Consider the following 23,297-nt stretch of genomic DNA (forward strand, 5'->3'; position numbering starts at 1 on the left):
TGTGGGGGGCATTTCATTTTAACTATGGATTTGGGGATTTTCACCAGAGAATTTGCAATTTTTTATCAGAGAATTTGTGATTTTTTTTGTGATTTTTTTTTTAATCACGGAAAACCAGGATCCCTGCTAATGATCCAGTTCAGTTCTTAACCCTTAATTATTGAAGGCCATGCTATGTACAAAAGGGAGGCATGGAATTCAACACAAATCAACATCCCACACCACCCTTCCCTCATGCAAGGATTCAGGGTCCAAATGAAGGATACCTCATTTTGCACACAACAATGAAACCCACACTTCTGCCCTGCTCACCACAGCAGGCCCCAGCCCTGTGCTCCAGTCGGAGATCCACAAAGGAACCCCCTACTATAATAATAATCCTCTACTGAATGCTTGCCAAAAGTTGTGACAATAGAAAAACAAACAGATGCTATGAACAAGATAGAATTTACTTTATCTAGTGATTTTCAAAGTGGAAAATGTATACTACAAGGGATGGTCAACTAGAACCAAAGCATACCAGAAGACTCAATGTACAGTTGCCCTAAAGAACTACCAAGAAATAATGACAATTGAGAGCAGTTTTGCTCTGCAAAAGCCAGTCATGATCCTAAAGGCATCCATCCTCTGATGGGCCAAATAGAACAGGCATCAGCAGAATTGTTGAAAGCAAACAGATACATGCAATGTATGGTCAGAAGACATCATTGTATTACCATTGCATACCATACTCCATTATATTTTACTCAGCTGTCCCCGTTTTGAACCCCAACAACTTGTTTGGCTAAAGCCTATCTTCAGAAAGTGATCCAGTTTTTGATAAAAAGGCATATAGAATGAGCAAGAACCCGCTGCTTCACTTGGTAGTCAGTTTCAGTGATTAACCACCGTCTTTTTGACATGTTTCGTAATTTCAATTTGTCTCTCTTTCTTGTTTTGGCTTCTAGGAACTGATTCACATTATGCCCTTCTCTATTACACGGAAGAGTATTTTAGCACCCAGTTTTATAGTGCAGAAATCCAGTATGCCAAAAACAAATCACCCTCACCCCATCTTCTTTTTGACTAACTAACCAAAAAGAACTAAGTTTCACATTACAAGGCACTGTCTTCAGCCCCCATAGCACTTCTGAGTACTTTTTCTGCATCCTCTCCCATTTTACAACACCCTTTCCGAAACACGGACACAGTACTTGGATGCAACATGCCAGTATCAGTCTAATCAATTTTAGACATAACAATCGCATCCCTATTTCTACTCACTACTTTTGCATATTCAAAGTTTGCAAAGATAGTATTAGCTGTTTTGGCCACAGTACTGTATTGTGAGCTTGTATTCAGACAGACTACTCTGACCTCTAGATCCTTTGCCAGAGCCTGACAAAGGGACTTTGATCCCAAAAGCTTGCAGAAAAGGACAATTTTCTTGCGATTTCCCAGTTGGTCTAATAAAAGGTATCATTTTGGAATCAAGAGTTCTAGTTCTTTATATGTCTTCTTGCCTCAGACCATCACGGCTACCAAGTACACCTCTGCCCTTTTAAGGACACTTGCACATTATTCAGGAGCTGTCACCCCATGGTGATTCTGACCCAACCCAGAGGTCCCATGCATAACGCCTAAGATATCACTGGAAGAGGAAGGGAAGTCTGCTTTTTAAAGGACACCCTTCCACACTACTGGGAGAGTAGCAGCTGTAAAACTATCAGACTTGACAGCTGGTACATAATTGGAGGTTAGTCCAATTTAAGGACAACATTACTTCACTGCCAATCTGTGTACAAAGTCCGCCCATAAGGGAATATCATCATTATGAAATTAAATAGTTAAAGGTTCCAGTGTGATTACCATGCAAAGGCACACCCTGATAAATTCAAAAATCCAAATTCTGTCAAATCCATTTCACACACCACAGCTATCCCTGGGGAACGTAGATTTTCCTCGAAAAATTACACACTAGACCACAAAGGTTAAAGAAATTCCTCATATCTGCATACTACAAATATTTTTCTTTGTAAAGGATTTTCTTCTACTTCAAATTTTAAAGGCAAGATTTCAAAAGGAACCTAAGTTGAGTACCTTACTAACCATACTACTTTCAGGACTTCTGAAAGTTCCAGTTGAAATATATTCTTTTAAATGGTAAAACAAACTAGCAGCACCACTACCACCATACGTGTGCAGGTTAGGAAATGTGAGAATGATGTTGCATCTGTGATAGTCCAGAAATTGTGAGGCAAGATTTTTTTGGGGTGATTATCTTTTATTGGACCAGCTATTTAGTTGGGATAAAGTTAGATAAGCTTTCAAATGAAGACATTCTTCGTCAGGTGAGACCCACCAAAGAATGTTTTCATTTGAAAGCTTGTCTAACTTTATACCATAGTTGGTCCAATAAAAGATATCTCCCTAAGAAATTCTTACCTCTCACAGACTAGGGAAGACATTTTCACAAGGTAACCCACAAGATCTTTTGCAATTCATATTTGATGTTTAGTCTATACATTAAGTCTAAACTGGTATAAATTCAAGACTTGGTCCCGAACCAATTTAAATGGATATAAATTGGATGCGGATTCTTATATTGCACTTGTAATTTGAAGATGTAAGCTAGTCAATAAAATGTGCATTTCAACCTAAAATGGAAGTGCCCCCGTAGTAAAAACAGCGCCCTTTAGATTTTTAGACAAGCCCTTAAATTTAGGTATTCCGCCCCCCCACCCGAGTAAAAGGTCTGGTTAGAAATGGCACCATTCTGCCATGAACTTGAAACCTATCAAGTAGAACTCAAATGAACTGAAACACAAATATGTTCGGCTGTTTGCTTTTAGTGAATACAAGTTATATATGTAGTTGAACTTAAGATGCGTTATACTTTACAAGAACCTACATTTTCAGGTATCTCATAGTTAACTCACTCTTACTTAACTTACAATTTTAAATACTTTTAAAAACTTTGTAGTGAACTAAAAAGTTACAAAAAAAAATTCCTCATTCCGCTGTCATCTAAGCCAGCAGTCAAACTTTTCTGCTGTGGAGGGCCAGAATGACCCCACTGGGGTTTGAGGAAGGCCACTGCCACCACCACTGCTTCTCCCTGCTGCCCCACTGCAGTATGGACTAAGTTCTCCACTGCTCAGTACCAGAAAGCTGCTGAAGCCCCCTAGATCCACAGGCTGGAACCAGTGGCTCCATGGACTAGATCCTGCCTATGGGCCATAGTTTACCAAACCCTGTTCTCAGCCATGATAGGGCAAGATGAGACTCCAATGTTTTTACATTAATATTTACAAATAAACACACTTGGCTAAAGGAAAATAGAACTCGGGATCAGAGTCACCCATGCAAATATAGTTAACTAATTTGAAACATCTGGCAGTGCAAAGAACTTGGAATGGACAAATTAAAACTAGCAACACTAATACAGTCTGATTGGAAGTAAAGGGGCTGAGGGGTTAGATATTAAACCAGAACAAAGGACACTTAAAAAAAAATCTTGATTTTATTATATCTTTGATATAGCAATATTTCAGATGTTTGTACTGATGCACAGTAAGCTCTCCAGGCCAATAAGCCACAAAGCAAATGGTTTTTGTAAACTTAAAACAAAAACAAAACTTTCCCCACTTGTGCTAGTGACCAGTTTAGTCTGATAAGCCGTTTAGGTAGGTATGACTCTTACTGCAAATTAAGCCTGCAAGAAAATATATGAATACAAAAAACTTATCTAAGATTACTCAAAACACAGTTATTGTAAGTATTCACAAGAGTATACAACTGAGATCATAAATGATAGCAGTTTATGAAACCAACAGATTCACTGTCTACCTAATTCAGGAAATCAATTCCCTGCTCCTAATTATTGCAAAAACAGGGCTACTTGGAAACAGCATTTCACACAGCTTATTTTAACAAAGATTGAAAAAAAATATTTACCCCTCCCAATAGTCCAGATGATGAAATGGAAAGCAATTTGAAAACTAAACCAAAAATAAAACTTCCGATACATTTGGTATCTATTCCTTACTTATGCATTTAAGAGCTACTTTACCCACTGCCCTTGAAGATCTTGAAATCCAGTCCCACTGCAGATAACACCCCCTTCCTCCATTCTCTCTCTCTTCTAGACTAGGTCTTCTTCTAGACTCCACAGGAACATGAAGCTTACTTATGGAATACATGGGTCATGCTCTTAGGAACATAATATTGCAAAAGTTAATTTTTAAGATGTAAGCTAGATTTAAAGTCAAAGAATATTATGAAAAAATATCAGGTAATTCTGTGGCCAAGCCAAGCCAATTCCAACATTGATATTTTAGTATGCTAGCGATGTTACAGTGAATAGTAACCAACAAAACTGCTGGCAATGGAATTCAGAACCTAAAAATAAAAATAGATGTTCTTATTTTCATTTTATTAGCAGTTGATGCATTTTGGGTTGGTAGGAATTTTTCTTCCAAACCAGGATTCTACATAATTTATACATAAATAAAAGTCTTTAAGGTCATGAAGAATGGGATGGGCAGGGAGTTAGATGAGCTGTTTTGTTGTTGTTTTTTTTTTTGGGGGGGGGGGGGGGGGGTTCACCTGAAATTCAATAGCACAGATTAAAGGAAACCGTATGCAATTTCTCTTCACTCTAGATCGAACATACAGAAAATATACACTCTTATTGGCAAGGCAGAAGTCTGTAACTTTATTAATGATAAAGTAACTTATTGTTCCCTCTGTACTAAGAGGGTAGCACCACAAACTCAAAATGCAACAAAACTGCATCAGTCGAGAAGAGGCAGTGAAGCCAAAAATATATGTATCCACTTTTAAAATAATGGAAAAGTCATCAACCATGACTATTAATATTTTTTTTTGTTATATGGCAGCTACTTTTTTTTTCTGCCCAAGACACACACAAGGGGCTGAGCCCTTCATTGAATACACCCTTTCTCCATTTTCCCTTCACTTAAAGCAACGAAACTGAAAATAAGTTTCAGGATCATAGCCTCCAGATTTGATCAGAACAGAGATAAAAAAGAAACCCACAATACTGCTAGATTGTACACACTGCACCTTTATTAAGGATAAAGTATTACAACACTGTATATACAGAAGATCCCAAAATCTGGTAGTGGGAGCCATCAAAATATCCCATAAGAGGACTGGAAGCTGCACATGATGGAAGGCATAACTAAATACAGGAGTCTTGTTGTATTACAATGTTTCTAAACACACAACCCCAAGCAGTTAGTGACATGAAGGGGAATTGTATCAAATCACAAAATAAATCAAGTAACTCAGTAAAAATGCAGGTAGAGAGTCAACTTGCAGAGGGGGTTAGGAGCTGTCAGAGTCTGTGGAAGGAAGTGGAAAGGGCCAGCATAGTTCACATGAACAAATATAGAAAGAGGACTGTGCATCTCAAAAGGGCTGTGAACACTTTTTTTAATCAATGGCCTTGCCTGCTGTTGCATTTCAGGGTTATTGCATTAGCCCCACAACTCTATAGTGGGGTTGACAAAGCAATTAGCACTCGCTTCCTTTTTACTGGTAAGAGGCAGCTTATTGTAGCCCTAGAACTGTGAAACTTGTCAAGAAGTAACCGTCTGTTCTGTTGAACAGACTTAACAGGGACCAAGTGACCTGCCCAGATACAAGAACCAACTGAAATTAAGTGGGATCTCCAGGCCACTTCTGTTGGCTACAAACAGGATTCAATTGTTTCTCGCAGGCTGGCATTATAGACACTTTCCCCCATTTCTGAAAGTTGAGACCCATCAAGACTAAATAGCTTCGGGGAACAGCGTATCTGGTCATGCCTTAAAACTGAGATTCCAAACATGCTGCAGAATCTGGAGAGTTCCTTAATAATCACCTTCCTAGCCTTCTCTATAAGTGCTGGTGGGTTGCACATCACCAGCCATGCCCTAGGCAGGAGAGTGGACCACATAACTTTTGCCTTGGGAAACACTGAACACAATGTTATAAGGTCATTCTTCATGTTCATTAATCCCAGCCTTGGTTGGTGAGCCAAGTCATTTTCCCCTAAATGTATAATTACTACATTGGGCAAAATGCCCCTCTGTGCCACAGATTTTTATTAGAAACAGTAACTCATTCCACAGCATGTCCCTTGTACCAAACTATGACACAAGCCCTTGTGGGATCTATCTCTAGTTGTGCTCCATATGGTTGGCACCAAGACCTCTTCTTCAGTGAGGCTTCCAATGGAGGCCACAAATCCATACTTCAGAAGGATTAACCTGAGTCACTTCTGAAAGGAAACAAAAAAAAGGTTCAGTTTAGTCAGGCACTTGTCCACCCTTCACAAAACAATCCCCACTGACCAGAACAGCAGCTTGGCTTTGTACTGCTATGTAGGATATGGGATGCAAACATAGGTATTATTGGCACTGGCAGTGTCAGAATAGTGGCACTAAGCCTTCAGGAGATAGTAGGGCAGGAAGGTGCAGCAATGCTTTGTGCAATTACACAAACACCAGCAGGTTGTGAAGGTGCAAGACTTCAGTCTTAAAGCATGCTGTCAGTCCTCTCCTTCCCACCTGCCCCAGCTACACTCATGGATAGGAGGAGGGAGCTGGAATTAGATTATATGGAAAAAAAAACACCCCAGAGTAAAAGGACAATGAATGCTTGAGAACATAAGAGCTCTGCTTTAACAAGAGGATCCCATCTACCTTGGCATGCACACTAAAAGGTGAAGAGTATATGCCCCAGTATGTGGGAATGCTTCATTTTGAAGAGAAAAACATACAAAAATCCCAAAGGAAGTGTTGACTATTAGCCTTCAAACTACAAGCTCTTACCAAGTTAATAAGCCTTATAAGGGAATACTATTTTAAATTTCAAAATCTTAATGGATACTCACTTCACTGCTCCGATATACAGGATAGACTGCACCAGAAAGAATCCCTTTCATGAGTTTACCTATAGAGCTTATTAATCAAGATCTGAAAGGGCACCAATATGGTAGCAGTTAAGCAGAATGACCATGAAGTTCAACTCTCTTGGTCAAGTCCTAGAAAGAACTGCCTTAAGCTGCATGGGAAGGGAAGTGCATGCACTGCCCACCTTCCAGGACATATCCAGGGCCATAGAGAATGAACATGAAGTCAATGTGCTTGGTGCCAGAGAAGGCAGACAGCTATGTAAAGCTTGTACCTTCCATCCCACCCTTTAGCTGAGTAAGTAGAGCAGCGCTCAGCAGAGCCAACAGGCAAAGAGAGCTGGCAGGGCCACTAAAGAGAGGTATAATGGGATCAAAGGAAAAAGTAGTGGTGTCTAGAACACCCACCAAGAACAAATACAGCAAAACAGCTGATATCAAAAGCAGCTTCTAAGAAATTCATGCAAATTAATAGGTAATACTATTAATTTCCTAGAGACCAAAAGCAAATCGGCAATTACAAATATCCCTCCTTCCATTATCAGACACTTGCTCCCAACTGAACTATCCTCCTTCAATGAGCAGGGATGATTACTGCTCTACATATTCCTCCTGCTCTGAAGACGAAGTCTGTAACTCTGACACTGTGGTTGAAGTGCCTTTCAAAGCTCAAATACCCAATTGTTCCATAACACTTTATCTAGCATATGCATCATGGGGCTACTTGGCATCTCTGGTCTGTCATAGCAGTGTCGTACCCAGATATTTTTTTCTGGGATGCTTCCTACCTCTAATAGCTATCCAGTCAAACTTTGCAGTTTCCCCTCCCTGCACCCAAGTCACCCATATATTTCTAACAACAGGAGAAGCAGGGGAGGGGAAGGGGGGAGTGGGGGGAAGATATTCCCATTTCTCAATGTATAGTGTTCTTGGGCTCTTCCTTTCGTTACCCAACACAGGCTTTCAAACAAAATATTCAGAAATCAGCTCCCCCTTTAAAAACAGGATTCAAAACCCCATAACCTTCTCACTCTAAATTTTTCTACTCCCAAGCCACTTAAGGTATATTTAAATAGGATGCTATAGGTCTTATCATTCCCTCAACCAGCACTATCTCCTCCCCGGCTCACCTGATCCCTCCAGCTCCGCTTCATGGGACTCCTCTCTGGGCGCTCCGCTCTCCACCTCGGCCAATGTGTCCATCCTCCGCAAGGGTCTCCCAGTTCTGGAAGAACTCCTCTTGGCTCCCCAGATGCACTTGTAGAGCAAGCCAGAACAACCTCAGGGGTCTACCAGCAACCTCTGCTTATGGCTCATCACCCTTATACAGCTTCCCCAACTGCTGGTACCAACCCTAATACAAATTTTGGTTGAAGAAAGCACCCCTTCCATGCTCTTTCCATTGCAGAGATTTTCCAAAGAAGCAACAATTCATTTGAACAGAAAGCTGAGATTGGTACTGTATAATCCATCTCATGCTCTCATTCATTTACTTAGAATTAATTTTGCATTTGGCAAATATTACTATAGCTGTTTAAAAGGAGCACAACTCATTAAAAGTCCTTTAAAAATAAATTTAGCTCCTCACTCTCTATAGAGCTGGTCATATGTACAGTGATCCCAAATGCTCTGTTGGCACTAGGCACGCACACAAAAAATTGAAGCATTTACACACTAGCTAAAACAGTAAAAAATAAAGATTGAAAAAAGTTATGCAGGAACAGTGGGTTTTAAAATATGAGAAGATCCAAAAACTAAAAAGAGGGGATTCCCTGAAGGACAAACTTTCAGTTTCATATTTCTGCCAGTGTCAGCACCATTTCAAATTTATAGATAATAAGATAGGAAGAAATTAGGATGTGGTACAAATAGACTGGTGGTATCTTACATATCACTACAAACTCCACAACTTTCCAACCTCAGGGTAAGCACATCCTCGTCAATCAACAAAAGAAGGCGAAAGAATAAAATGGCATACAGTTCTTAAAGAAACACTAGATACCATGTCTTTGTGACACTAACCAAGACAGAAAAAGACTCTGAAAAAGGTGTAATCAAAGGAGGAGCCAACAATCTAGACTACTTACCCTACGCTATGATTAGATCTGCCAACATTATTCTATACCATTAGGTTGGAAAAACCTCCATACCAATGTATTTGCTCAGTCCCTTTAGGCTGCCCATACAGAGCATTCCAAAAACCCAACTTAGAGCTCAAAATCAATTGGCACTGTGGAGGGTAACAGGGTACAATAATTTTAGCTTGGATATAAGATGCTCATCTAACTTAGTGCTGGCTTTTTTGCTGAAAGTCAATAGCACTGTAAAGCCAGTTGTCTTGATTTATCCTTCTACTCCCCCCTTTAAAAAACCCCACAGGAAGTGTTTTACTGTTTGCATACCTCATGGGCCAACAGTCTAAGGAAGAGAGCACTTGAATCCAAACAACAACAAAAATAAAGCTCTGTGTAAGGTACAGTGTTCCATGATCAGTATGTACAGAGAGGGAAATATGCTTCCCTTATTACACTTTATCATTTTTAAGATTATATTTATAAACAAGTCAAGTTGTTAATCTTAAGAATGAATAACTAACTATGCACATTTTGACATACAAACTAGTCTTGCAAAAGGCACAGAGCAGGGTCATTGATTTTGTGAGAGCTAGCTAACCTTTTTACTATATTTGTTATCTTATAACTTCCAAACAATCTGATCATTACTTATGGAAAGCCTACTTCAAACTGAATCTCGCAGGCAAGCTAAGGAAGTATGAGCTGGATGTATGAACTGTAAGGTATATAGAAAACTGACTGGAGCAGACTCAGAGGTACTAATCAATGGCTCGTATCGAGTAGAGTGCCCCAGGGGATGGACCTAGGGCCCATTTTGTTCAATGTCTTCATCAATGACTTGGAAGATGGCATAGAGTACACCCTCAGGAAGTTTTCAAAGACACAAAGCTGGGAGGGAAGAGTAGATGCATTGGACGGTAGGGTTAGGATTCAGAGGGACCTATACAAATTAAGAGGATTAAGCTAAAAGAAATCTCATGAGGTTCAACAAGGACAACTGCAAAGTTCTGCACTTAGGATGGAACAATCCCATGCACCGATACAGGCTGGGGGCCGATTGGTTGGGCAGCAGCTCTGCAGTAAAGGACCTGGGGGCTACAGTAAGCTGAAGCAGTGTTGAGCCAGCAGTGTTGTCCTTGTTGCAAAGAAGGCTAATGACATACTGGGCTGCATTAGTAGGAATGTTTCCAACAGGGCAAGGGAAGTGATTATTCCCCTCTACTCAGCACTGGTGAGGCAACATCTGGAGTACTGTGTCCAGTTTTGAGCCCCCTCCCCATTACAGAAAGGATGTGGATAAGTTGGAGATGGTCCAACAAAGGGTAACAAAAATGGTGAGGGGGGCTGGGGCATGTGACTTACAAGGAAATGCTGAGGGAACTGGGCTTATATAGTTGAGAGAAGAGAAGACGGAGAGGGGATTTAATAGCAGCTTTCAACTACCTGAAGCGGGGTTAAAAAGAGGATGGAGCTAGACTGTTCTCAGTGGTGACAGATGACAGAACAAACAAGGAACAATAGTTTCAAGTTACAGGAAGGGGAGTTTAGAGTGGGTATCAGGAAGAACTTCCTCACTAGGAGGGTAGTAAAACACTGGAACAAGTTACCCAGAGAGGTGGTGGAATCTCCATCCTTAGAGGATTTTAAGACCTAGCTAGACAAAAACCTTGGCTGGGATGATCTAGTTGGGGATGGTCCTGCTTTGAGCAGAGGGTTGAATTAGATGACTTCCAGAGGTCCCTTCCAACCCCATTTCTATGATTCTATGAATGTGTTATTAGTTACTGGCAACTTCCTTTTCCCTGTACCTGCAGTAATTCTTCTTCCCAAAACATATTACCAACACAATTACGCATTTAAATTTATCAGTTTTGGTGGGACAGCAGATACACACTCAAAGGAGAATATACAACCCACTCTTAGAGGGTTTTAACATTACTTCACAGCATAATTCAAAATACTGTATTTAATCAACACCACAGCTAATGGGCCTGTTTATTACAAGTAGGTATGTGACAGAGGTTATAGCTATACTCTAACAAAGTTTGCCACACAATTTTGCTTTTGATTTTGACCTACCTAAGCTGCAGGAGCAGTGTCCTAGTCATAAGGGTACTGCTACTTACAAATATTTGTTTTTTTCAGAAAAACTCAACCATGTGTTCAATTTCATAAACCCTCTTCAACTCAGTAATTTTTTAATTAAGTAAAATGTATTAATCTCTTTAGCTACCCGATTAGGTGTTTTATAAAGCTCTTTTGTCATAGATATAGTCAGGGCAGATGAGTCAATAGCATGGGAACCTCAAACTCTGAGATCTCCAACTACTGTTTACTCCAACAACATGGTTGAAATTAAGATTTGGGATATATGGAAAAGAAAATCTGTTAGAGTGCTAAAATAATAGAACTGCTGAAAAAGTCATGCGACCTACAATAATTCTGCATGGTTGTAAACCAGCCACTACGAAGCCAGTCTATTAAGCAATCAAGTTCCCAAAAGAGGATCAAAATACAGTTTCAGGTGGCCCTCAAAGCAGGAGCTACTTCAAGTAGCCCCTTCCCACCACATGGATGTATTTTATAAAAAACATTTTATTTCTTGCCAAACTAATAAGGACAAAGACTGAAACAAAATGAACTTTGCAAAGAAAGTTGGCACCCTTAAGGGTAAAGAATGACCACCAGTTGGCAGTTTCAAGTATTGAATCTGTGGGGCAGTAAGTCAATTCCTAACAGCAGCAGCCGCCAGACCTGTGAAGAGAAGTCTAATTTGGAATGTATACATGATTGAAAAGAAGTGAGATATTTCTGATAAAGGATACCAAAAAGAACCATTTTGCACATGTATAACCTCCATGCTCTGCAATTGCTGTATTTCACTGTATTTGTTTAACAGTCTTGGTGATAACCATGCTGTATCATTACCTAAAGAAAATGGAAGGGTGCAGAGAAAAACTGACTATACCCTCCGTGAATCCTGCTTGTTGGGCAAGAGCAAGCAACATCACACTGGTACATTCTATAATTCAGGGGATCACAGAAAAACTGAGAAAGCTTCTTGCAGTTTCTAGAACCAAAGATGCATTAAAAGGATTTGTTTTGTGAAATGCCTAGTGGTTCCTGGTTCTCTGCCCCTAGCTAATAAAACTGTAGGAAATGAATAGAGGTGTACCGAGATATCGGTCCATATTGGATTGGCACCAATAAAAGGAAAAATGACATTATAGGCCAATGGCTTTTTTTGGTCAGTGTAGCCAATAATGTCGCCAATAAACGCCACGTGGAAGCACGCAGCCTCAGCATACATGTGGCCAGGAATACTGCCCAGCAGCTTGGAGAGCAGTATTCAGCCAGTAAGTCTGCTGTGAGGGAGGGGGTGGACAGGAAGGGAAGCAGCAGAGGAGAAGGGCATGGAGGCGGGACTCCATGATGGAGGCGGGACTCCATGATGGAGGCGGGACTCCATGATGGAGGCGGGACTCCATGATGGAGGCCCCCACAGAGGGAGGGAGTGGAGCAGGTGCTGCCCAGCAGGGGCAGGGCGCAGGACTGAGCTGCAGGGGATGGGCTAGGGGGTGGCTCCCCCACACTGCACACACCTCTGGAGGAGGTATGTGCCCCTCGGATTAGCATGCAGGGTGAGGATGGGCTGCCTACTGTGGGCTCAGGGCCAGGGGCTGTGCCAGCCTCTTCCTGGCAGGGGGGGTTGGGCTTGAGGTGGGCAGCAGCATCACTGGGAGGAGGGGCTATGCAGTGGGCTGTAACTCAAAATTCACTGTAGCCCACCCCGCCCAGCACCACTGCCACCCACCCCACCCCCACCTGCCCTGAATGCAGCCCCAGCCCAGACCCCACCGGGAAGAGGCTGGCACAGCCCCTGGCCCAGAGCCCGCAGCAGGCAGTCCAACCTAGCCCTGCACACAAATCCAGAGGGCACATGCCCCCCATGGCTCCCTCAGTGGTGTGCACAGTGGCTGGGAGCTGTCCCTCCTCCTCTCTCCCCACTAGATGAGCTGCCTGCAGGTGCACCCCACACTGGCTGGGCAGCGCCTGTTTCTGCCCCTGCCCCACTCCCTCCTATCGAGGAGGCCTCTATCTGCCCCCCCACCACAACCTTTCCTCCCAACAGATTTACCAGCCAGACACTGGTTTCCAAGTTGCCAGGCTGCATGTTGGCTATCAGATTGGTATTAGCCAATATGGATGTTTAATAATAGGCCATTGGCATCGGCCAAAAAAATCTTTATTGGTGCACCCCTAGAAATTAACTGCAAATAAGTAATGAATTGACCCCAAGGACTCAAAGTGCTCAGTAAACAACCTAAACTCACAATAAAACAATGCAGCAGCAAGCACAGAAACTTTTACCTTTTTCAGGGTTACAATGATCACCCCCGCTAGTTACAGTCCACCCCTGCTAGTATGATTCCAACACAGGGGTGGGCAATTATTTGGACCCAAGGGCTACATGGACAGTTTTGATGCGCTGTCACCAGCTGGATCAGCACCCCCCCACCCTCACCACAACTCATCAAACTCCCTGTGGGGCTTTGAGTGGGCAGGGAGCAGGACAGATGTGATCAGCTCCCTACACACCTTGCCCTGTTGAGGGGGAGGGAGGATATGGCAGGGGTGCATGGAGGGGGCATGTGCATGTGTGGAGGTGCTGCCTGGGAGCCAGCCAGGGGTAAGGGGAGGGAGTGGGAAGTGGGGGGCACATGCAGCAGAGATCACCCAGTAGGCAGCTGGACTCCACATGGGGCCAACCCCTGCTTGGGGCAGCCTGTACCATGCCCCCGCCCACAACCAGCCAGCCACAAAACAGCTTCTAACGGGGCTGTTTCCAATGCGACTGCAGCCAGCTGGGCTCACATTGTTACTGGGAGGCAAGGGGAGCAGACCAGCACCCAGCCGCTGCAGCCACACCAAGAACAGCCTAACTGGAAGCTGCATGCACCGGCTGGGAACCAGGCCGACAGGGCTGTTCTGCTCCCCTCACTTCCAGCTGTAACTGCTGCTGCTGCCGCCGCCATGATGTTCCAGGCAGGCCTGGGGGAAACTTCAGCTAGGCAGATCCTGCACAGCATGTGGGGCTCCGGCTCCAGCTGCCTTCCACCCATTCACAGGTGGCTGCTTATCATGCCAGGTGGGAGGAGCGGGTGGAAGGCAACCAGGAGCTACAGCCAGAGCTCCATACACTGGGCAGGAGCTGCCTGGCTGAAGCTTCCCCCACACCTACCCAGAGCAGCGTGGCACGGCAGAAGCAGCAGCTGCAAGCAAGGGTAGCAGGACAGCCCCGCTGGCCTGGACACCAGCCAGTGTGTGCAGCATCTGGCAGGGCTGTTCCTGGTGCAGGTGCAGCTGCAGCTGGCTGGGTGCTGCTCTGTTCCCCTCATCTCCAGCGGCAGCTCCTTCTCTCACTCCTGCCCCTGCTCCGCTGGTCTGGGCAGGCAGATTCAGCTGGGTGGTTCCCGCTGGGGGTGAGGGGACCAAAGCAGCACCTGGCTGCTGCACAGGCAACAGCCCTGCCAGAAGCTGCACACTGGCCAGGGCCTGGGCCAGCAGGAGTGCAGCACAAGCTGCTCTGGCAGGAGTGGATGAGGCTTTGCCCCATTTTGAACACTGTGGGGGCACCCACAGGCTGGATTCAGCCCATTGGCCTTTTTTTGCCCATCCCTGTTCTAACACCACCCTCAATCACTTATGTTCATCACTCTCAACCATTGCACTTCCTTGTTTCTACATTTTTCTCACCTAGAAAGGAACCTTTTAAAAGATTTCCTGTGCAAAACTCCTCTGAATACAAGTGAGAAGCAAAGCAATGTGAACTAAAACAGATAGGTAGAGATGAGGAAATTGATCCTGACCCAGTACTTAGAGTGATTTAAAAAGTTAGGTTTTGTCCCAAGTTTCACATCTATGAGATGTAACAGCTGTATCCATCAACATTACAAGGCCTTATGAGAAGACTACTATTTGTAGAGAATTTTTTCCAGAGGTCAATGCCTCATGAACAGGAAAAAATATTGCCCAATAACTAGTTTTATTAGACAACACTACCTGGTGTGAAAAGTTATTTTAACTGGGATAGGGTTCATCAGAACAGCCTTGGTGCACTTTGTCACTCCCAGGCTAGCCCCCAGGGCTAGTGTGGAACTAGTGCAGGTGCTTAACCTCAGAAGTACCACATCTGTGACTGATGCCATCAATCCTGAAGGTAGCAAGTGGACACACTATGACTCAGTAGGTACTGTGGATTTAAAATGTTTGTGTGGTTATGACATCAAGGAGTTAAAAAAAAGAAAAAGAAAAAAGAAAATCTAAGTGAGCACCAGTCTTGTAAGTGTTGAAAAAGTCCACGCACTCACCTGAACAGTAATCTTTCAGGCGCAGGCCTTTCACACGCGTTCCATCAGGCCCCCGGAAAGCACTGAGAATCTATAGGAAAAAAGTCCCAAAAATCTGCATCATTCAAAAACAAATACCAAAATATAGATTGTTCTGGAAAGGCAACATATTTACAATGCAGTACTACCTAACACAGTCTAAGATTTCTATTAGTTTTGGACAAGTGTTCTTGGACATGGTCTCCCAAGTCCCCTTCAAATCTGCGAACTGCTTTGTGAAGATGAACATGGCTGAAATCTGTTTTGGCTACAATGCAAAAGGTTTGTTACATAGTGTTATGTTGGTTTTAATCTCCTCAATGAACTGCAATCCTCCCCTGACCACTTCTTTTACATTATTAAAATCAGTGATTGCTCATCATCTTTGAGACAGTTTGGGTCTTGATAGGGTCTCTGATGAAAGAGTCTCAGCAAAGAAAATTCTCACATAAATTCTCAAGGTAGCCAGATCTCTGTAATTGCCTGACCATCACTGAAGGTCTAAGCAAAGAGTGTTAAAGATACCAGGTCCAGTGTTCAGAATAACTGTAAAACATATCATGGGACAAACTGAAAGCTTTACGGAGGTAATTTCTGCCACCTCATAGAAGCAGTGTTGGCTTTTTTACTACAATCAAATACAGTACAAGATAGAAAAAGACATCTCTATATTAGCAGTTTCTAGCTATTCACTATGGAGCAGCCTGTCACTCCCTTGGACATTAACTGCATTTATGACTAAAACAAATGTAAATGAAGGAGGCAGCCTTGAAAGAAAGGGAAATTAATGCCTTGGGACCACCAAAATGGCTTAAACTATCAAGCCAATATTAATTACATTTCCCCACCTGTGAGAGAACAGGAATTTAACTTCTACGCACCACTCGGTCAAATCAGAACTACCCATAATTACTAATGATCATCTCTGAACCTGAATAGGAAAATGTGGAAAATAAACCTGAGGAGATGAGGTAAGCTGTACTCAGCACATCACTTAGAAACAAAAGACCTGAAAATTTTAGACTGGTAATTTTGGGCTTTTTGTTTTTGTTCTGTTTAAAAAGATATAAAGATTTTCTTGGGGGAAGATGAGTAAGTTTGTTTCTGAATATGTGAGTAAGTATCTGCAGTACATAGGAGGGTAAAACCTCTTTTGCTACATGGGTAAATAGATTTTGGAAGTATTAAAACAATGACTTACATCATCCTTTGTGGCAGATTCAGGCACTCCTCCTAACCGAATGAGTTTGCTTGGTTTTACATCTTTGGGACAGGTCCTGTAATCTTGGTCCTTAAGGTTAGAAATCAAGATGGTTTGACAAATAAGGCATACTTGTCCAAAAGACAAAATAGCGAACAGTAAAGCAGAGCAAAATTCTAACACAGGGAGCATAATGAAAATTCCTCAGACAACCTTTTCAAAGTAATGTTATTTTTTAGATTTAGGCAGCCAACTGGGCAACTTACTCTAGCTCTTTAGGGAGATCCGTTTCAAATGGATTTTAGATTATAGGATCAAATGTCATTGTCTCAATCTAATCTGAGCAAACATTTGCCTACATGCTAACTAATTCAGAATAATCAGTCACTGCCAAGTGTCCCAAATCCTGAAAAGATCATAGGACAATAAAAAACAATGTTAATGAAAGGTAGGCTATTTGTTGTCTGTCTTTTATGTGCTCCCCATAAGTTAGACATTTAGACACTGAAAGCCGACTTCTTTTATTTATTTTGACATTACTTTGAATAAATTAAATATGGACGAGAAAGAGGTTTCACAGAAAAGGAGCAGGTGCAGAGAACTGGAGAGTGAAGCAGCTTTCAGAGAAAGTAGGAAAAGTGGGATACAGCTGTCAGCATAGGACATAAATAGAAACTCTCCCCCATTCTTTAAAGCATGCAAGGAAAAAGTAAGAAAAAAAGATCTGGGTTATGGCTCAGAGTTTCAATAAAACCACATACCTGAAGGTCTTGCCTAGAATCTTTGCTGGGTTTTCCTTCTGTAAAGGACTTGCCGTGCTCATAATCAAACAACTGAACCCCCGCCACCCGGTGATCTACATCTCCATACTCGATGTTTCTGTAGTCTGTATCTTGCCTTCCAAGGAAATCCAGGTCACCTTCTCCCTTTACTTCAAGGCTAGACTCGCCTCCTTGCTGCTCACCCCCAGAAAGCTGCTGCTTGTTAGCAAAGTTCTGAGGCACCTCATCCTGGTCCTGAAGAGTGGGAAGAGGCCCATGGCTACTCTGGAAATCGAGTGGAGTTTCAGTTTCAAGACCCAGTCCAAGGGACTCCTCTTCTCTGGCTCTTGGCTCGGAAGGCTGAAACTCTCCTTTTTGTCCACCAAAGGAAGGTCTGTCTAGAGTAGCAGACTCCTCTCTCTTGTTGCCACTTGTACCAGAGGGCTCTCTGTCTGCTAAAGGTACCGTAGACTGACTCTGCCTAAAATCTGTAAGACTTGGGTTGACAGGGGGCATCTCCCTGTCTGTGAAATCCATAGAAGAAGCAACATCCCTGCCCCTAAAATCCTGATCAGACCGGGACCTGTGCCTATTTCTGAAGTCTGAAGGTGGTATATTCCTGTTTCTGAAATCCAGATCAGATGTACCCACGCACCTTAAGTCCGAATCAGGTACATCTCTATTTCTAAAATCTGAATAGGACTGCTCTCTGCCCCTGTAGTCTAACTCAGACATGTCCCTTACCCTAAAGTCAGAATGAGATCCGTCTCGACCTCTGAAGTCCAGATCAAATGAACTCCTACCCCTGAAATCTGATGGGGGTTCATCTCTTCCCCTATAATCCATTGTATGCGATTCCCTATCTCTGTAATTCATACGAAATGCCTCCCTATTTCTATAATCCATTGAAGGAATGTCCCCACCCCTGTAGTCCATATGTAGTCCCTCCCTATGCCGGAAGTCTCCTGAGTACATTTCCCTGCCCCTGAATTCAGAAGCGGGAGGTTCCCTTCCTCTGAAGTCCAGCTGTGAATCAGCTCTGTTTTGAAAGTCACATGGTGGGAAATCTCTGCCCCTGAAATCATGATGCCCCTCCCCAGCTCTGAAGTCACTACGTGGTCCATCTCTACCTCCAAAGCTGAAAGAAGTTTCCTCTCTGCTGGCAAACTGAGGATTGAGGTGGCCTGTGACTGCCTGGATATCAAAAGGAAGTGATTCTCTGCCAGAGAAGTTGCCAGAATGTCTTTCTTGAGCAAGACTATCAAGGGAAGGAGGATATTCCCTGTTCCACCCGGGAGCAAACCTTTCTTCTTGGCTCCCACTGTAGAAATAAAGACAGTATTATTCATAACGCGCTCAGAGTCTGCAATCTACACAGCAGCACATTCTTCTCTAACCCTTTATAGAGTTGTGTAACAGTCTAAGATCCGCAGAAGATATTGATGTTTGGCAGTTTAAGATGAGGCAGCATACGACAGTTGTGAGAAAGAAAACTCGCGTGCTCCCATTTCACCACAATTTCCAGAAGCACTCAACAGGAAATACCTGCAATATTAATGAATTAGTGACGGTAGCAATCGACAGTCCTAAACTGTATATGGCTAGGGAGCTGTGCAAGGTTCCCTCAAGTAGTACATTTGTGTAATCATCATCAGTACAATGCTAGAGGAAACCGACCAGTTTTGACAAAGTTCTCTCACCACCTCTACAAATGGTTAACTTTCTAAAGCACCATGAGACATTCAGAAGTGAAGGTTACCTAAACATCTTAATATGCTCTACATGCTAATTTATCTTTCTTGCTGTATCTTTTTGCCATATTGTATGATGCAGAGGACCCATAACTCATGCTAATTTCACTGAGATATTTAAAGGTACCAAAGACTAGGAACAGAGCAGTGGTCAGATGCAAAATTATACAGCTTCCTTACGATATCATGCTAGCTTCTGTGCATCCAATCCTAGTATGCAGGTGGTACTGTGGGAGCTAATGATCCCTACATAATAAGATCCTCAGGGAGGTTTACTCTCAACATCTCATTCAGTTTTATAATCAATCCAGTAGATTTTACTGCAATACAGAGCACTTTAGTCAAGTACAAGTCCCTCACACATACACACACAAAAAAAAACTAATAAAAAATAATAATAATAAAAAAAAAAAAAATAAAAAAAAAAATCAAGAAAGTATTTCAAGACTTTAAAAACAGTCCCAGATCTTGATCATTCACCAGACACTTCTTTAGCCATCTTAGCACATTGAGTTCTTTTTAAAAAGTTAACAGTGACAAAATTATTCACCAATAAAATGTGCAATGACACATCTGAACTTGGCCATTAGAATTATCATATTGAATGCTAATACAAAAACAAGGATTATAACTTGAATCAGGGACAAGGGTGGAATTTTCTAGCACTAAAGAATAATAATGTTTAAATTTGTTGAAAATAAAAAATCATCAATAGTGCTCTGACAGTGCTAATTACAGGCCAAAGATATGTGCAGTTACATTTGAAGTACATAAGGGTGAAATGATTTCTCAGTATTCTTTATTTCTAACTATTGCTTGAGACAGTAACAAGGATACTCAATCCCCTTGGAGATCCCAGGAGCAATTTCAAGTGTGAAATAACGTAATCAGTGGATTCATATTCAGGGAAAATGCGCTGGACAATATAAACAAGTTCACCAGAATGAAAAAAAGAACTATGTACTAACAAATAATAAAAAAAAAAAATCTGTCTAGATTCTGCAGCCTCCTTTTTCTTACCCAATGTCCCATTTTCAAGATAGGGCACAAAGACAATCAAAAGGAATGCAAAATGAGGGAAGTGTTCTATTGTGCTGGTCTTTCATGGCTGAGGACAGCTCCAACATCCCCAAGACTCTTATTGTACACCCAAATCTTTAGCTGTATGCTCTGAAATTTCTCTCTCTAGTATTCAGAGTAGCCTAAACCCTCAATCCACACAAGAAACTTAACAGAAGTTACGAAACTGCAGGTATATGTAAAACTAAGAAAGACACTGGGATCCAAGAGGATCCACATTATATTTAAAATTCCCAGAGGTCTTAGCAACATCTAGAGTCAAAGTCAGGTGTATATTAAAGCCCACAGACATGTATATCTTCCTTAAATTTAAGGATATTTTTTGGAAATTGGCAATGAATAGAGCAGAAATGTTAGAAACAGTTATCCTTAGAGGGAAAAAAAAAAAATCAGTAAGACTTTCCAGAAAGCTGGAACAAAATGTTGTGCTAGAAAACAAGCAGCTTAAGCCAGTGTTGGTGCCTGCACAATATCTTAGACATCATGGAAAAAATAGTATTTCACAGCAAGATGAAGAGGAAATTCTGACAAATATCTGAATGCAGAGCATTCCCATTGGGGAAGTCCACAACATGTTAAAATTTGCCAGAACAAGTTTCAGCAAACACCATTCAGCAAGCACTGTGGGCTTTTACTTCATAAGGTGCTACTTCTCCAATCAAATGTGGCGTTTTTACACGTGCTGCGGGGTGTGTCGGGGAGCAATGTCTCGTGTATCAGTGTCCCTGCGCTTCAAAATACCAGCTGGAGTGCTTTAACTAAAGCTCGTTCAATGAGCTTTAGTTAAAGCAGTCCTGCTGCCATTTTGAAGCATTGGGACACTGATGCACGAGACATGGAAGCTGCTGGAGGCACACTAATTGGCACACTCCAGCAGACTCTATTAATCTAGATTTGGTTAATTGAGTCTGCTCTGATGCATTGTAATTACAGCGTGTTGGAGTGGCCTCCCTGCACAATTACAGGCACCCATGGAGATCATGACCATAGCTGAATGGCTGACTGGAAAAGTAGTGATATTTGAAATAAAAGCCACAGCAAGCACTTAGAACAGTGGAGGGCAAAATATGGCCTGGAGGCCGGATCCAGCCCACTATGGGATTTTGTCTGGCCCACAGAGGGTCCCTCCCAGCCTCTCAGGGGGCAGCCCAGGCCATGGTACATGCAGCCAGTCCCGCTGCTCCCGGGTACACAGAGGGGCTGAAGCAATGCAGTGGCCAGGCTCGCTTTCTGGCAGCCCTGGCCATGGAGGCAACAGCTCCTTCCAGCTGCTGCGGCTGCCAGACCCAGGCCCAATGTACCCCACACCCACCACCAGGGATGGGACCTGTGTAGGCAATGGGGGCAGCTGGGCCAGTGGAATGGGGCCGCAGGTAGGCAGGGAATGGTGTTCGGGCCAGGATTGCAAGGTGGTGACAGAGCGTGGCCGGCATCGAGCCACAATCCACTGCCACACATCCCTGCAACAGGTATGGGTACTGCAGGCAGGGGCATGCAGGGAGCAGATTGTGGCTCTGCCCTGGGTTCCAGCCCCACACTATGACTGCCCCAAGATCTCGGCTACAACCCCAAACACAGCTCCCTGCCAGCCTGAGGCCCCAGCGTGGGTCCCAGCCAGTCTCCATGGAGACCCTGGGATCGCTGGGTGGTGACAGTGTGGGGCTGGGGGCCAGAGTGGAGCCCCAATCTGCTCCCCACATACTCCTGCCCACAGAACCTACACCAGTCTCAGGGGCGTGCAGGCAACGGACTGCTGCTCTGCCACGGGGCCCTGGCCCCACACTGTCACCAACCTGTGATCCCAGCACCACCCCAACCTATCCATCCTGCTCCCAGATGCTGCTCCCCACCTGCCTGCAGACCCATCCCAGCCAAGCACCCCAGGAGTTTTGGTGACCTGTTACATGCTGGGGTGTGCTGACCCGGCCCACAACGGCTCACCAAAACTCCTTATGTGGTGCACTGGCCCAAATAATTGCCCACCCCCGAATTAGAACATCTCTGTGATTCTGCAGAACTTTTTGCTCCAGCTCTGTGCATCCCAGGGATACTTTGCAAACCCTCATCTCCCTGAGTGGGGGAGAGGAATGGTTAGGAACCTGTCACTTTGTTATACAGTAATACCTGGATGCTTCAGACAGAACATAATGAATGTCACAGCCCACACTGCTTTAAACATTTCATTAAAAAAAAACACCCTTGAAATATAAAGTCCAAATTCAAATACTTACTGGAAATGGCCCATTCTGTTGGCTGGTCGAGGGTCCCCCCACATGTTTCCCTGTCTTCCAGAAATGGAAACTCTTTCCAAAAAAAACCCAAACACAGAACCTGTAGGAAAAATATCCATCAGCCATTAGACAAGGAAATAAACCTAGAAAACTATCAGCTGAGCAATGTAAATATTTTTGTATCTGAGCCCCACCCCACCTCCCAGGGACAAGGGCAACAGTCCCACTGGCTGTCTCCTACAGTCCCTGGCTGGGGCATCTTACAGCAGGGGTGGGCAATTATTTTGGCTAGAGGGCCACTTCACGACTTTAGGTGAGCTGTCGAGGACCTCAAAGATAGCCCAACCCCTGGATAGGAGCCCCGCACCCTGGTCGACTCCTTGAGACCGCAAGTCCCGCCACCTAAACCCTGACCGTTGCCACCAGAAGTCCCTCCCCTTGCCCACAGAAGTACTCCTCTTGGGAGGGGGGTTGCCATCTTAGAACCAGAAAAAAAACCAAATTATATACTATAAATCAAATGTCCACTTTAATATATTTTAATTTTATTTCAAAAAATATTTTTCCCCGATTGGTGTACATTTGCGTTGTGCATATAGAGACGATTGCATAATAGCTCAAAATGAAGTTTTACTCTTGTATATGGTGGAATAGAAGGGTGTGTGTGTGTGTGTGTGTGTGTGTGTGTGTGTGTGTGTGTGTGTGTGTGTGTGTGTGTGTGTGTGTGTGTGTGTGTGTGTGTGTGTGTGTGTGTATAGGCATGGGGGGTGAGGGCTCTGGGTTTGTGTGTGGATGTTTGGGGGTTGTGAGGGGTGTGTATGGCATGTGTGTGGGGTGGGCACATGTGTATGGTGGGGGTGTGTGGGGGCCCTCCTGAAATGCCACCCCCCCCAACCGCACACACCCCC

At 43.4% G+C, this 23,297-nt stretch overlaps 1 protein-coding gene across 5 annotated transcripts in view; it reads right to left on the reverse strand.

Annotated features, from left to right (window-relative positions):
* The window catches only part of RBM6 (RNA binding motif protein 6), a 105,891-nt gene that overhangs the window by 63,129 nt on the left and 19,465 nt on the right, over positions 1–23,297 (reverse strand). For 4 of the 5 annotated variants that reach the window (XM_006024989.3, XM_025205773.1, XM_025205772.1 and 1 more), the window contains exons 2-5: positions 22,390–22,489; positions 17,328–18,648; positions 16,567–16,656; positions 15,348–15,417 (exon numbers count right to left, since the gene is read on the reverse strand). In XM_006024989.3, coding sequence (XP_006025051.1) covers positions 15,348–15,417; positions 16,567–16,656; positions 17,328–18,648; positions 22,390–22,433 — 1,525 coding nt within the window. In that variant the 5' untranslated portion in view covers positions 22,434–22,489. The remainder of the gene's footprint in view (positions 1–15,347; positions 15,418–16,566; positions 16,657–17,327; positions 18,649–22,389; positions 22,490–23,297) is intronic. The other variant, XM_025205774.1, reaches the window with a different exon arrangement.

This window comes from Alligator sinensis, unplaced genomic scaffold, assembly GCF_000455745.1.
Source record: "Alligator sinensis unplaced genomic scaffold, ASM45574v1 scaffold467_2, whole genome shotgun sequence".
Classification (NCBI taxonomy): Eukaryota; Metazoa; Chordata; order Crocodylia; family Alligatoridae; genus Alligator; species Alligator sinensis.